Below are 15,624 nucleotides of genomic sequence, written 5' to 3'. Positions count from 1 at the left end.
ATGCTTACCTATAATCCCAGCTACTGTGGAGGCTGAGGCAGGATGATCACAAGCTCCAGGCCAGACTAGGCAACTTAGTGAGACCATTTCTCAATAAAAAATGAAAAGGGCTAGGGATATAGCTCAGTGGTCCAGTGTCCTTAAGTTCAATCCTCTACTGGGTCAGGAAGAAAACTGCTAAGAGAGTAGATTTTAAGTATTTTTACCACACACAAAAAGTATGTGAAGTGATACAAAGGTTAAAATGCTTGATTTAACTATTCCATGATGTACATATACATCAGCACATCATGTTGGACAACATAAATATAAACATTTTTTACTTATTCATTAAAAAAGTTTCCAATGCTGGGATTGTGGCTCAGCAGTAGAGTGCTTGCCTGGCATGTGCGAGACCCTGGGTTCGATCCTCAGCACCACATAAAAATAAATAAGTGAAATAAAGGTATTGTGTCCAACTACAACTAAAAAGTAAATAATTTTTAAAAAGTTTCCAACAAAAATGAGTGCAAATAAAAAGCAAAACACAATTACCATTTCTATTCCTCAATCACAAATATATGCCTGCTAGTGATTTAACCAAGGAAAATTCAAGTTATGACAAGTTTATTACCAATTTAGAGTCATTTAAAAAAAATCCCTTGTAAGTTTATAATAGGTTTATTACCGTATTTCTCACAGTGCTATGTCATTTGGGATTAGATTAATGAAACAAAAATTGTCCCACTATCTTTTAAGTAGTTTGAATAACATATACACACACAGTAACACATCTATCAACGTATGCACACTATTCAAAATACTACCTGTTTCTGGAAAACAGGTAAGACAGCAATCCCTCTCCTTATCATCCCCACTGCAAATTAATAACTAAGCTCAAGTAAACGCATTTACCTGGGCTTCAAGTCAAAAGGCTGGGTTACTAACAGTGATTAATCAACTCATTCATCTTTTCTGAGGATTAGGGTATTTCCCCCCAGACATACAACAACTGAATAATACCTACCTCTCAGGGTTTATTGTGGGAATTACAATCTGTATGAACTTGTCTCATGAATTTTAAACCTCAATAGTATTTTTCATAAATTAAAAAAAAAATCCAACAAAGCATATAAAAAGAAGGCTCAGAGTATTATTGTCTCTGTTGTTTATATGATTATCTTGGAAGGCTACATATACATTTAAAAGGAAGAAGAAAAACATTCAGCTTATGTAACATTAAGCAATTGTAATATACCATAGAAAAACTTAAAATTTGTAGGAATAGGTCCATCCTGAGAAACACTGTCATCACAGAAGAAGTTAATGTCCCATTGATCCTTCTTTTCCACAACAGAGACTGCTTTTGCTGAATACGTACAGATAAATCAAAAGTTCATAAGCTATGTTTAAGCTTATAAGGGCATACACTATGCATTTTAAATCTTTAGATCTTTGCATTTAATCTAAGGCTATGATACAGTTTTAGATTAACATAGTTTAACATAATTTTTTAAGATATTTTGAGGTATTAACAATTTAATTTGTTCTTGGCTAGATCTTTAGCCCCTACAAACAATGCCTGTATTTTGAAGTATTGTCAATGAAAATGAATAATATAGGGAAAAAAACCCTCTAGTTTACTGTTTTTAATAAAACCTATCACTTCATTCAATACTAACGTAGATGAAATATGTATTTTCTCTCAAGCACTCAGATAGAAGTATGGCTATATATACCAAACAAGCAAAGCACCATAAAATGTTGCAACATGGTTTTAGAATTTTCAAGTTAAAGAGTAGTCCAGTTGTTTCATGTTCTTTTATATATTTAAGAATGTGAATTTTAAAATAGACACCATTTACTTTAATTCTATCAGAAATATATTTTAAATCTTCAAAAGCCTACTTCTTAAATACTCATGTATTTTTATTTCATAATGCATGATTGAGATTCTCTCTTGTGTTTTCAACCTTAATCCTTAGAAAATAGAATTCAAAACTTACTAATGACTCTTATTATAGACTATATATGTGTATATATATATATATATATATATATATATATATATATATCTCACATAAGCTTTAATCAAAACTAGCTTTATAAATTCAATATGTGTAAACACCCATCTGATACTACAAGAATGGTATGAAATTGTTTATGTTCATGAAAAGCAAATTCTCTGAAAATATTCTCCTCAAAGAGGAAAGATAAAGGTAAAGAAATAATATAAATAGTATTAATTAAAAATTTTACAGTTACAAATGTTGCTAAACTTAGAATAGTTAAATTACTTCTAAGGATAAATGTTTCAAGGAATGTACAAGTAATGCTTTTAAATCACATGGCCATATATTCTAATATTTGTGCTTTTTATTTTTACATTTGTACCACCTTTTTTTGAAAATTATAGCTTCTACTTACACAATTTACCCATCATTTGTCACATCTTCAAGTTATTCTGTAAGTTCAAGAGGGTGAAGATTTTTCAGAGTTCTTAAACTCATTAATTATATAATTTATTAATTTGATTAGATATTTTACAGTAATTAAATAATTATAGACTTCAGTACATAATTTTAATAACATTTAAAATGTAAGCTCCTTTTATTTTACATTAGCCCTAAAAGCATCTGTTCTTTGTAAATAATAGTAAATTATTAACAAATAGTGAGAAATAAATTCAATCTGAGTGAACATGACAGGTTTTCATTTTCCTCTTTTAAAAAGTTTATAATGAGATATAACAATTAGGAAATGACATCTTCTTTTCATTAGGCATGTAATTATTTTACAGTATGTACTGACTTTCCTAGATCATACCAGTTTAAATGAGGTTTAAACCCCAAAACATAGAACAATCAAAAGATTGTAATGCTCGTACCTAATATTTTCTAAACTGGCTTTGGAATAGTCACTACTTCACATTCCATTTCATTTTATTTTCATGAAAAGGAAAGTCTTCCACTAATTGGTAACATAACATCGACATTATTTATATAACCATCCTACACCAGAGCTGTCATTTAACTTTTGACAGCCACTTCTGTTATTCAACTGTCATCTTCTTTATATGATGAAGAAGTGCATCTTTTTCCAAGTGAGCCTCTGCAAGAGCCATTTTAGCTTTAGCCAGTTCCTGTTTAAGAGATTCATTTTCTTCCATGAGCTGAAATGATAAATTTGAAAAGAGAATTCAATCATTTCCAGAAAATTTAAATACACTATTTTATAGAGTATCCAAAGGTCTGACACTTGGGATAGTTAAAATATCCAATGCTAGTGTGGGTCCACTTAAAATTCCTTAGACAAGCTATTCAGAAACACATATGCCATTAAAAATGTCCTTACGGGTCTTGCACTGTGGCTCAGTGGTAGAGCACTTGCCTAGCACATGTGCAGCACTGGGTTCAATCCTCAGTACCACATAAAAATAAATAGTTATTTAAAAAACATTTTTAAAAATTTCCTTAAGTTTTGACCCCATAGTTCAAAACAATTAACTTCTCATTTCCAAATTTACTAGTGATTTTGTTTCACTGTAATATCACTGGACCTCTCTATGGCTTTGGATACTGCTAACTTTCCCCTTTCCTAAACATCTCTCCTTTTATGGTTTTTATGTCACAGCTCTTTTCATGCTTCTCTCTCAACCTATGCCAACTTCTTCCTTTTTTTTTCTTGAGAATGTTTAATTTCCATATTCTATTTATTTCATAGTTGGTCTCTTCTTTTGTCATCTGAGTCACTCTCTTGGATGGTCTCACTTACTTCCACAGTTCAACTACCAGATACCCTTATCTAGCATAAATCTGTTTCCTGAGCTCCAAACTCACAATTCACAATCTGAATATACCACTAGACATTTTCCTCTAGATAGCCAATAAGTCTTCTGTCCCCTTTGTTGACTTAGGTCAAGTATTCTGTTGTCATAAGAGCCATTCCTAACCCTGACAGGAGGAGACAATAAAACTAGGGGCTTTTTGCATTTACACAGATATATGAAAACATACACATTCAATTTCAAAGAGTTCTCAGACCTCCTTTAGTCTTAGCTTAAAAAGTTCTGCCTTATAGACAGATCAAATGACGATGTGTCCCTATATTTCCCCCAATCTGTGGCACCTGACAGTATGTTGTAATCACTGTTAACAAACTTTTGTCTGTCCCACCAGATTTTGAGTTCTTCAACAGACAGGAACTGCTCAATTTTACATTCCTTGCTCAGAGTTATTATCCAATAAATCCTTGATGAAAAGATGAATAAACTCATTATGTATAAATTAAAACCCTGCTGAGCATTTTGTTTACTTACCATGGAAAAAAAATCAGAAGCAACTTGAATGTTAGCAAATGTTAAAAGGAAAGTTCAGAAATGATAATATATTCACATCCATATTACTCAGTCATTAAAATAAAAATGAAGCAGATGTAATATGTAAAATGTCTGTTAAATAATACTCAATGTTTAACTTAAATAAGTAAACAAATAATGTGTTACCTATTAGTATATTAATAATTATTTTAATTGCTGAAACTGAATCTGAAATAGGGTTTCTATTACCTGTTCTCTAGTAAAGTCAAAGGAGCATTCAGGAAATTTAACTGGCCAAGGAGCCTCTGGGCTTGTCTGAGTAGCTTGGGTGACACTGTGTTGTTCCTTCAGATCATACTTTCCACTGGTCAGGAACACTGAATCACTTTTGACATTTTCTTTCAAATCATTTCCATTGTTAAGCATATGAGAACCTAGTCAAACAAAATACTCAGATAAAATTTCCAAATACTTGATCAATATTTATAATTTCTACTATGAAAAACTAATTTTAATATGAGTCTATATCCCTATCATGTGAGGACAGTATTATGAGACAGAAAATGGGGGAAAATTTAAAAAACCCACAGTAAAACCAAAAGCTTTGAAAAAGATTTTTTTTTTTTAAAGGATAAATTTTTAGTAAGAATGACTAAAAAAAAAAAAAAAATCAGAATCAAAAGTAAAAAAAATTGGGGCTGGGGTTGTGGCCGCTCAGTGGTAGAGCGCTTGCCTAGCATGTGTGAGGCACAGGGTTCAATTCTCAGCACCACATATAAATAAATGAATAAAATAAAGGTCCATTAACATCTAAAAAAATATTTTTTAAAAAAGTAAGAAAATAAAAGGGATATTCCTACCAACCTTACAGAAATAAAAATGACAATAAGGAATAACTATATGCCAATAAATCAGATAACTGAGATGAAATCAATTCCTAGGAAGACAGAAACTACTCAAATGGACTCAAGAAGGCAATGTGAATAGACATACAGCTGGCAAAGATATTCAATAACTAGTTAAAAACTACCCCAAAAGAAAAACTGAGACCCAAATGGCTTTAAAGACTGGTTGTGGTCACACACACATGTAATCTCAGTAACTAGGGAGGCTGAGGCCAGAGGATCACAAATTCAAGACCAGCCTAGAAAACTCAGTGAGATACCATCTCAAAATAAAATTTAAAAAGGGATAAAGATGTAGCTCAGCTGTAGAGTGCTTACCTAGCATAAACAAGGAACTGGTTTCAATTTCTAGTACTGAAAACAAACAAAAACAAATAGCACCAAACCTTCATAATTCTTCCAAAACAGAAGGAGAACACTTCAAACTCCTTCTATGAAGCCAGTCTTACCCTGATACCAAAGCCAAAGAATTTCTTAAAAAAAAAAAAAAACTAACATGAATGTGCTTATGAACATGTCCATTAAAATCCTTAACATTAGGGCTGGGGATGTGGCTCAAGCGGTAGCGCGCTCGCCTGGCGTGCGTGCGTGCGGGCCCGGGTTTGATCCTCAGCACCACATACAAACAAAGATGTTGTGTCCGCTGAAAACTAAAAAAATAAATAAATATTTTTTAAAAATTCTCTCTCTCCCGTTCTTTAAAAAAAAAAAAAATCCTTAACATTAGCGAGCTCAATCTAGCAACATATAAAAATAATTATATACCATGGCCAAAAGGGATTGATTGATCCCAGAAGTAAAAGTTTCACCTAACAAGAAAAAAGTCAATAAGTGTAATGCTTTATATATGTAATTTATTATATAAAAAACAAAAGCCACATGAACATAATAGATACAGAAGAAGCATCTGACAAAAATCCAACACTTTTCATTGATAAAAATAATCAAAAAAGTGGGCACAGACAACTTGCTTGATTTGAAAAAAAAAAGGGCATCTACAAATACTCCACAATTAATATTATATTTAATGGTGAAAAAACTGGATACTTTCTTTGCCAAAAACACAAACAAGACAAGGATGGATGTATGCATTCATCACTTTAACACTGTCCTAGAGGCAACTGGGCAAGAAAGGGAAATAAAAGGCATCGAGATTGGAAAGGAAGAAGTAAAACTATCTTTATTCACAGATGATGTGATTTATGGTTTTCTATATTTAAAAAAAAAGCTATGCAATCAACTAAAAAACTATTAGAACTAACAGGTTCAGCAAGATACAAAAATTAATATACAAAATAAAATTCTATTTCTATACACTTTATAACGAAGAATCTTAAAGTAAAATTATAAAATAATTCCATTTAAAATTTGTTCAAAAAGAATAAGCATGAGGCCTAGAACTGCCAAAAAGGAAAAAAAAAAAAAAAGAGGAATACTTAGGCATAAATTTAACAAAAGTACAAAACTTATACTCTGAAAATACAAAACATGGTTGAACTATTGAAAAAGATTAAAGTGACTTAAATAGATGGAAAATTCTCCATGTGCATGGATTAAAAGACTTACTATTATTAAGATGGCAATGCTCTCCAAAATGATCTACAGATTTAACATTATCACTAACAGAATCCCAGCCGGCTTTTTTGTAAAAATTATCAAGCTGATTCTAAAATTCATATGGAATTGCAAATGACCCAGAAGAGTCAAAGTTTGAAAAAATGCAGTAATGTTGAATGACTCACATGTTTCAAAGTTTACTCCAAAGCAAGCTGGTACTCAATGAAGACAATATGGTACTGTCAAAAGGAGATGGATGTATATGAATGTGTGTGTGTGTGTGTGTGTGTGTGTGTATGCACAAAAGTAACAGATTTGAGGTATATTTAAGAACCAGATCTTTAAAACTCTTAAAAGCAAAAAGGGTAACTCTTCATAATCTCAGATATGGCAATCTAGTCTAACAAAAGACAAGTCAATCAAATAAAGTAACAAAAGAAAAAACACATAAAGTGAACTTCATTAAACTGAAAACCTTTGTGCCTCAAAGAACTCCATATAAAAAATAGAGCTGGGCCAGCTGCAGTGTCACATGCCCGTAATCCCAGCTACCTGGGAAGCTAAAATAGGATAATCACAAATCAAGGCCAGTTTGGGCAACTTAACTGGACACTGTTTCATAATAAAAACAAAAAGGACTAGAGATTCAATCCCTAGTGTCATTAAAAAAAAAAAAGGGTATCACTAGGTAGAGAGCCTAAGTAGCATGCATAAGGCCCCGGGTTCAATCTCTAGTACCACAAAAAACAAGTGGACAGTCTACAGAAAAGGAGGAAGTATTTGCAAATCATATATTTGTTAAGGAATTTATTATCTACAAAAATAATTCTTATAACTCAATAAAAACATAAACAGCCCAATTATTTAAAAAGGCCAAAGGATGTGAATGGTCAGTTCTTCAAAGAAAATACATCAATCGCCAACAAACACTTGCAAGATACTTAACATCGTTCCTCAACAGGACACCCATAGCACAAGAGTTAATAACTAGAATCAACAAATGGGACTTACTCAAACTAAAAAGTTTTTTCTCAGCAAAAGAAACAATAAGAGAGGTAAATAGGGAGCCTACATCCTGGGAACAAATCTTTACTCCTCACACTTCAGATAGAGCCCTAATATCCAGAGTATACAAAGAACTCAAAAAATTAAACAATAAGAAAACAAATAACCCAATCAACAAATGGGCCAAGGACCTGAACAGACACTTCTCAGAGGAGGACATACAATCAATCAACAAGTACATGAAAAAATGCTCACCATCTCTAGCAGTCAGAGAAATGCAAATCAAAACCACCCTAAGATACCATCTCACTCCAGTAAGATTGGCAGCCATTATGAAGTCAAACAACAATAAGTGCTGGCGAGGATGTGGGGAAAAGGGTACACTTGTACATTGCTGGTGGGACTGCAAATTGGTGCAGCCAATTTGGAAAGCAGTATGGAGATTCCTGGGAAAGCTGGGAATGGAACCATCACTTGACCCAGCTATCGCCCTTCTCGGACTATTCCCTGAGGACCTTAAAAGAGCGTACTATAGGGATACTGCCATATAAATGATCATAGCAGCACAATTCACAATAGCTAGACTGTGGAACCAACCTAGATGCCCTTCAATAGATGAATGGATAAAAAAAATGTGGCATTTATACACAATGGAGTATTACTCTGCATTAAAAAATGACAAAATCATAGAATTTGCAGGGAAATGGATGGCATTAGAGCAGATTATGCTAAGTGAAGCTAGCCAATCCCTAAAAAACAAATGCCAAATGTCTTCTTTGATATAAGGAAAGTAACTAAGAACAGAGTAGGGAGGAAGAGCATGAGAAGAAGATTAACATTTAACAGGGACGAGAGGTGGGAGGGAAAGGGAGAGAGAAGGGAAATTGCATGGAAATGGAAGGAGATCCTCATGGTTATACAAAATTACATACAAGAGGAAGTGAGGGGAAAGGGAAAAAAAGGGGGGAGAAATGAATTACAGTAGAGGGGGTAGAGAGAGAAGAGGGGAGGGGAGGGGAGGGGGGATAGTAGAGGATAGGAAAGGCAGCAGAATACAACAGACACTAGTATGGCAATATGTAAATCAGTGGATGTGTAACCGATGTGATTCTGCAATCTGTATACGGGGTAAAAATGGGAGTTCATAACCCACTTGAATCAAAGTGTGAAATATGATATATCAAGAACTATGTAATGTTTTGAACAACCAATAATAAAAATTAAAAAAAAAAATGGAAAGTCCTCTGAAGTGTGCTCAAAAAAAAAAAAAAAAATACTTAACATCACTGGCTATTAGGGAAATTAAATGAAAGCCATAATGTCATTTCATATCCACTAGAATGGCTATAATCAAAAAAGATAACTAGTAGTAGGCAAAAACCTGAAAGAATGAACATGAATTATTAAGGTATTATTTACATAAAATAAAACCATCAATTTTTAAAAAAAGAAAGATAACTAGCAAATATTGGCAAAGAATTGAAAAGTTGGAAACCTCACTCTCTGCTTTTCGTGTCCACTTTCCTTTTCCTCTGTAACAGTTTAGTCATGATGGCAAAAAAAAAAAAAAAAAAAAGCCACTGTAGCTACCGGTGACCCTTCCTTTCTTGATTCCCTCATAAATATGCAAAATGGACTCAGAATGCTTGAGTCACAGTCAACTCATGGATCACTAATCATGAGCTGAAATCTTTTCAATGGCAAAGCTGGGTCCTATTCCCACTCTTATGACAGGGTCATCCAACAGTCAGGTCTTTCAAAAATCACATGGAATGACCCAGTACAGGGAGAAAAAAAATCACATGGAATGAAAGAAGGGCAGTTTGTCAAATCAAACTATGAACAGACAGACAAACTCCGTGCAATATAATTCTCCCCACAAAATACATTTCCAGAAAAGAATACTAAGTCAAAGAATACAAACACTTTTAAAGCTTTTGTTCATACTGTCAAATAACCCTCCATGAGAGTTATATCAATTCCACTCCCATTCTGTGTATAAAAATGGAATAGTTCTTTCTAAATGGATAAATGCTAATAAGCTGAGTTTTGGATGGCTTGATTCATTATAGTGGTACAAACTCAGAAACTACCCATTATACGATTGTCTTCTACCACTTATGATTTATGGTAATAATAACAAGAAACAAAAACTATTATACTGGTTCAGAATAACATAATACCATTTCGGCTTGGTAATGCATTTAAGAGCAACCCAAGTACTATGTCATGGGAAAGCCAAATTCTTCTCTGCTGTTTCTACCTTAAGACTTTTTTTTTTTTTTTTTAAGAGAAAGAGAACTTTTTAATATTTATTTTTTAGTTTTCGGAGGACACAACATCTTTGTTTGTATGTGGTGCTGAGGATCGAACCCGGGCCGCATGCATGCCAGGCGAGCACACTACCGCTTGAGCCATATCCCCAGCCCAACCTTAAGACTTTTAACACTCCTAAAATACTAATTGATCAGTATTTTTAAATGCACTTTTTCTAACTTTTAAGAGTAAAACTCTTCTTTTAAATGAAATCTGACATGGAATGCCAACATAAACAAAAGATTAAAGCTGGTTACACTGGCCATGGTGAAGATAAAGGAGGATCAAGGGCTTATTCTGGGCTGTTTCCCTAACCATGGGCTCCTATGAATAAAAAAAGCCGCTGGCTACACAACTCAGAAACTCATTTACTTCCACCACTGAAAGGCAGTCAGAAAAGGGAAGCAGAATGGAGAAAGAAGAACAAAGTGGAAGGGAAAAGAAGGAATGGAGTAGACTAAGTAGATGAGGAAGATGGAGAGTGGAGGACAATGTGAGGAGGGAGAATGGAAAGACAGAAAGGGAAAGTGTGTGTAAAGGAAGATAAAAGACATAAGAAGGAAGACATAGTCAAACAATAAAAAAGGAGAAGGGAGGAAGAGGAAGTAAGAAGGGCATGGCATGGGAAAGGAGAGGCAGGAGGAAGAAAATAAAGATGAAAAAGAACAGAACCAGTATAAGGACAGGAGTGATTGGAGTCTATTACTAGAAAGATGAATTTCCTTTTCTTTAAAATAATCTTTCAAATTTTAGGGGCAATTATCAGTTCTAGCATTACACATTTTGATAAACAAATCAATGCCCCTCACTGAATGAAATGTGCAGAATCCTCACAGCAGCAAACATTTTCCCCTGGAGTAGACTCAATCTGCCTAAACTTCAATTTCTTCATTGACAAAAAGTGGTAAGAATATTTGCATTAACTATCTCAAAGAGTTATGGTAAGAAATCAATAAGCTGAAAAACCTTATAAACCAAAAATCAATATTCAAATATTATTTCTTCTTATAAGAATGGTAGATGCTTGGCAAATACTTCACAATAGACTTTAAAGAGTTCTCTGTTCATTCAAACAGAAGATTTCTATTTATTTTTCCTCCCTAGTCACATACTGAGTTAACAGGCTTTACTTTAGGTGTAGTGATGAAAAGAATATATGTAATAAATATATTTCAGTATAAACATACATTGCCCCTCTCCTTCACTACCTCTCTGGTTGAGAATCAATGCCATATTGGGCCATGGTTCTTGAAGGATGAGAATACACCAGATCCTAGGTAACATACATATAGCTTATATGTATGTTACTGTTAAATATTTATCATAGCTGACATATTAGTGAGTCATATTTCTGATACATTAACATATAAGCTATATGTATGTTACATTAGGCTGTGTGTTCTATTGTATACTTCATGGATGGAAAATATGTTTAGAGCCACTGCACTACTGTTAAAGGTAATTAACAATACATGGCTCTGCGTAAACACACAAACATTTGGGTTTTTTTCCTCTTAAGTTACACACTTACACTGGAGCAAGAAGGAAAGTGGAATGTTGCTTTGTAGTTTTGTGAAAAGTTATTTGAAGTTTCTCCTTAAAGTCTTTACTGAAAAATTGGTAAGTGTTTTTAAGACTTTCCAAGAAGTGTGAAGTACTGTGATAAGTAGTAAAAAGTAGGCATAAAACCACCTATTCTTTAATAATGGATTTTATTTAATCACATTCAGAACAGCTGCAAGTATAGCTTAGAATATGTTAAATGAAAGGGAAAGAAGTAAAGAAGAGAAATATTAGGTAAGCTGCTATTATCACCACCAACAAACACCTACAAAAATAATGAGACTATTTTGAATGTGCATGTTTCCTAAAAAAATTGTTTCTTTGAGACAGGGAAAAAAACACCACAGTTTGAAATTTCTTAATGAACTGTTTGAGAAGGTTATTTAAATCATTCCTAAAATGTCCTTCTAAATTCTAAAAGCAAATAAAAGTTACTGTTAAATATTTATCATAGCTGACATATTACTGAGTCATATTTCTGATACATTAACATATAAGCTACATGTATGTAACACTAGGCTGTGTGTTCTATTGTATACTTCATGCACCAAAGACCCTAATTAATTTCTACATCATGAGAAAAATGACATAACATCACAGTCTGCTTCATGGCATTACTTTTAGTAATAGAATGAGATAATATGTGAGACCTCCCATATAAAACAAATCTTGCTTCTTTATGTTAAAAATCTGTTGTTCCTGCTGGGCACAGTGGTGCACACCTGTAATCCCAGCGCAGCTTTGGAGACTGAGACAGGAGGATCTCAAGTTCAAAGCCAACCTTAACAACAGCGAGGTGCTAAGCAACTCAGTGAGACCCTGGGCTGGGGATGTGGCTCAGTGGTGTGAGTGCTCCTGACTTCAATCCCTGGTACCTGCCTACCCACCTAAAAAGCCCTCGTAACCATTAGCAGTCTCTTCTTATTCCTTTCTAATCCCAGGCCTCTCAGACTACTAATTTGCTTTCTTTCTGTGGATTTGCCTGTCCTGCACATTTCATGTAAATGGAGTCATACAATCAATGGTCTTTTTCTGACTGGCTTCTTCCACTTGGCATAAAGTTCAAAGTTATCTGTGTTGTAGAGAGCATAACTACATCATTCTTATTGTTGCTGAATAATAAATAATCCATTGTGTGGATACAACATATTCTGTTTATCCACTCACTGCACTACGACATTTCAGTCATTTCTACTCTTGGGTAATTGTTAATATTGTTGCTGTAAATATCATGGACAAGTTTTGTATGGACATGTCTTGATTTTTCTGGCACAGATACCTATGAGTAAAATTGCTAAGTCACAGGGAACTTTATAATTTTAAGAGAAGCTGCCAAACTGGTTTCAAAGAATCTGTACTATTTGTTAGTCCCAACAATATATCAGGGTTACAACTTTTCTACATCCTTGCCAAAACTTATTATTATCCCCCCCGCTCAAGTTTTTGTTTTGTTTTTGTACTGGGGATTTAACCCAGAAGTGCTTTACCACTAAGCTGCAATGGTACAGCAACAGCCCTCTTTTTTTAAAATTTTGAGGCAGAGTCTCACTAAGTTGCTGAAGCTGGCCTCAAACTTGCAAACCTCCTATCTCAGCCTCCTGAACCACTAGGATTACACTGAACCCAGCTTCTTTCTGATTACAGTTATCCTAGTGGGTATGAAGTGGTAGCTCACTATTGCACTGATTTAATTCCCCTAATGGCTAATAAAGTCAAGTATCTTTTCATGTGCTTACTGCCATCTATACATTTTCTTTAGAGATGTCTTCATTCCTTTTTCAATTTCAAAACTGAGTTATTTTACCTTTTTACTGTTAAGATAAAATATATCATTTACTGATAAGAGTTTGTTATGTACTCTGAATACCCATCTCTTATTAAATAAGTAAGCTGCAAATGTTTTCTAACCTATGGGTTGTCTTTTCTCTTTCTTGATGGTTATCACTTAAGGCACTAAAAGTTTTAAATTTTTTTTAATATTTATTTTTTAGTTGTAGGTGGCCACACAATACCTTTATTTCATTTTTTTTTTTTTTGTAATGCAGTGCTGAAGATTGAATCCAGTGCCTCACGCATGCTAGGCGAGCACTCTACCACTGAGCCACAACCCCAGCCCTAAAGTTTTAAATTTTGATGGAGTCCAACTTATCCTTTTTTCTTGTCATTTGTGCTTTTGGTATAGTATCAGAGAAAGCTTTGCCTAACCCAAGATCAAGAAGACATCTTCAGCTGGGGCTGTGGCTCAGTGGTAGAGTGCTTGCCTAATACATGTGAGGCACCCGGTTCAATCCTCAATATCACATAAAAAATAAATAAGTTAAATAAAAATTTAAAAAAAGAAGATATACTTTTATGCTTTCTTTTAAGAATTTTATATTTTTGCTCTTCCATTTAAGTTTCTGATCCACTTAGAGTAAATTTTTGTGTATGATAAAAGGAAGAGGTTCATTCTCCTTTAGCAGTTTCACCATCATTTGAGGAAAACGCCTCATTTACCCCATTGAATTATCTTGGCAGCCTTGTCAAAAAAAATCAATCATAAGTGGGAGACTTTATTTCTGAATTCCCAATTCTATTCCATTCCAATAATTTTTTTTATTTTATTAGTTGATGAACCTTTATTTATATGTGGTCCTGAGAATCTAACCCAGTGCCTTACACATGCTAGACAAGCACTCTACCAATTAGCCACAACCTCAGCCCCCATTCCAATAATTTTTAAAAAATATTTTAGTTGTCAATGGACCTTTATTATTTATTTACTTATTTATATGTGGTGCTAAGACTTGAACCTAGTGCCTCACACATGCTAGGCAACAGCTCTACCACTGACCCATAATCCCAGCCTCCATTCCAAAAATTTTTTAATAATCTCCTTTTCTATCCTTATTTACAGTTATGGATGCTGATTGTACTGTTTTCTTCAAATGTTTGAGAATTATTGGATGTATGTCTATCCCATTTTCTTGACTATAGATGCTGATTCTATTTGCTGTAGATAAACTCCAGTGGTTGTGGGTAAGAGAGGAGGGATTGTGCCACTGAATTAAATAGCCAAGTTAATCAACTCGAGTCATTTCTTTCCTGGAGCCTAACAGCTGCAGAATTTACCCTTAGTCAATATGCACACCCTATTGGAGTCTGCTACTAAGTAGAAATACAGGTAAAGATTTCAAAAAGCAATGTCTAGATGCTACTGTTCAGTATCCCATTCTAATGTCAGTATGCTGGTGGGAAGATTTCTCCTGTTTCTGAAGAGGAACTTCCCTAGCAGAGTTCTCTTGGACTCTCACCTCTTCCCAGGGAAGAAGGCATGACTTACCTGATTGATGAGTTTAGAAAAAAAGAACTACATATGTGCGGTTCAGTCTCTTTTTTTTTTAATATTTACTTTTTTTAGTTGTAGTTGAACACAATACATTTATTCCAAACATTTAGTTTTATGTGGTGCTGAGGATCGAACCCAGGGCCTGGGCATGCTAGGCGAGCGCTCTACCGCTGAGCCACAACCCCAGCCCCGGTTCAGTCTCTTCTTACTTTGGCATATGACTTGCCTATAAAAAAAAATGCATTTTGTTCTGCATTTTCTATGAAACAGTTTTGGAAGCTAAAACATTTGGAAGATAGCTGTGCATCAAGCCTTTCTTCTCAAAGACCTAAGTTACCTTCCCCATCTGAGATTTTTATCAGTAATGAAGCTGCCATCTTGTTCTTTGCTGGCCTGACTCCAATCTGAGAGTCTCCAGTTAAGCCCAAATTCCAGAGGGGAGAGTCAAGTTAAACGTACCTTTCAAAATGTTCTGACCTCAGTAATAGTCCTATCTTTCATGAGTTTATGGCCACATACTAATCAAGTTTTGCCTCTGTGGTTTGCTCTCTGTTGAATTTTTTAACAAATATATGACCCCCTGGTGATACTTATTCTTCTTTTGCAATATTGAAAATGACTTTATTATTCTTTTCCCATTTTCTTTTCATAAG

The 15,624-nt window shown here is 34.1% G+C and overlaps 1 protein-coding gene across 3 annotated transcripts in view; it reads right to left on the bottom strand.

Annotated features, from left to right (window-relative positions):
* Positions 1-641: 641 nt before the first annotated feature.
* Bltp3b (bridge-like lipid transfer protein family member 3B) overlaps positions 642-15,624 on the bottom strand; it is a 93,066-nt gene continuing 78,083 nt past the window's right edge. For all 3 annotated transcript variants that reach the window (XM_071609607.1, XM_027947462.2, XM_071609608.1), the window contains 2 exons: positions 4,547-4,731; positions 642-3,151 (listed from right to left, as the gene is read on the bottom strand). In XM_071609607.1, coding sequence (XP_071465708.1) covers positions 3,032-3,151; positions 4,547-4,731 — 305 coding nt within the window. In that variant the 3' untranslated portion in view covers positions 642-3,031. The remainder of the gene's footprint in view (positions 3,152-4,546; positions 4,732-15,624) is intronic.

The sequence above is a fragment of the Marmota flaviventris genome, chromosome 3 (genome assembly GCF_047511675.1).
Source record: "Marmota flaviventris isolate mMarFla1 chromosome 3, mMarFla1.hap1, whole genome shotgun sequence".
In the NCBI taxonomy this organism is placed as follows: Eukaryota; Metazoa; Chordata; class Mammalia; order Rodentia; family Sciuridae; genus Marmota; species Marmota flaviventris.
This window is presented reverse-complemented; position numbering and strand designations above follow the sequence as displayed.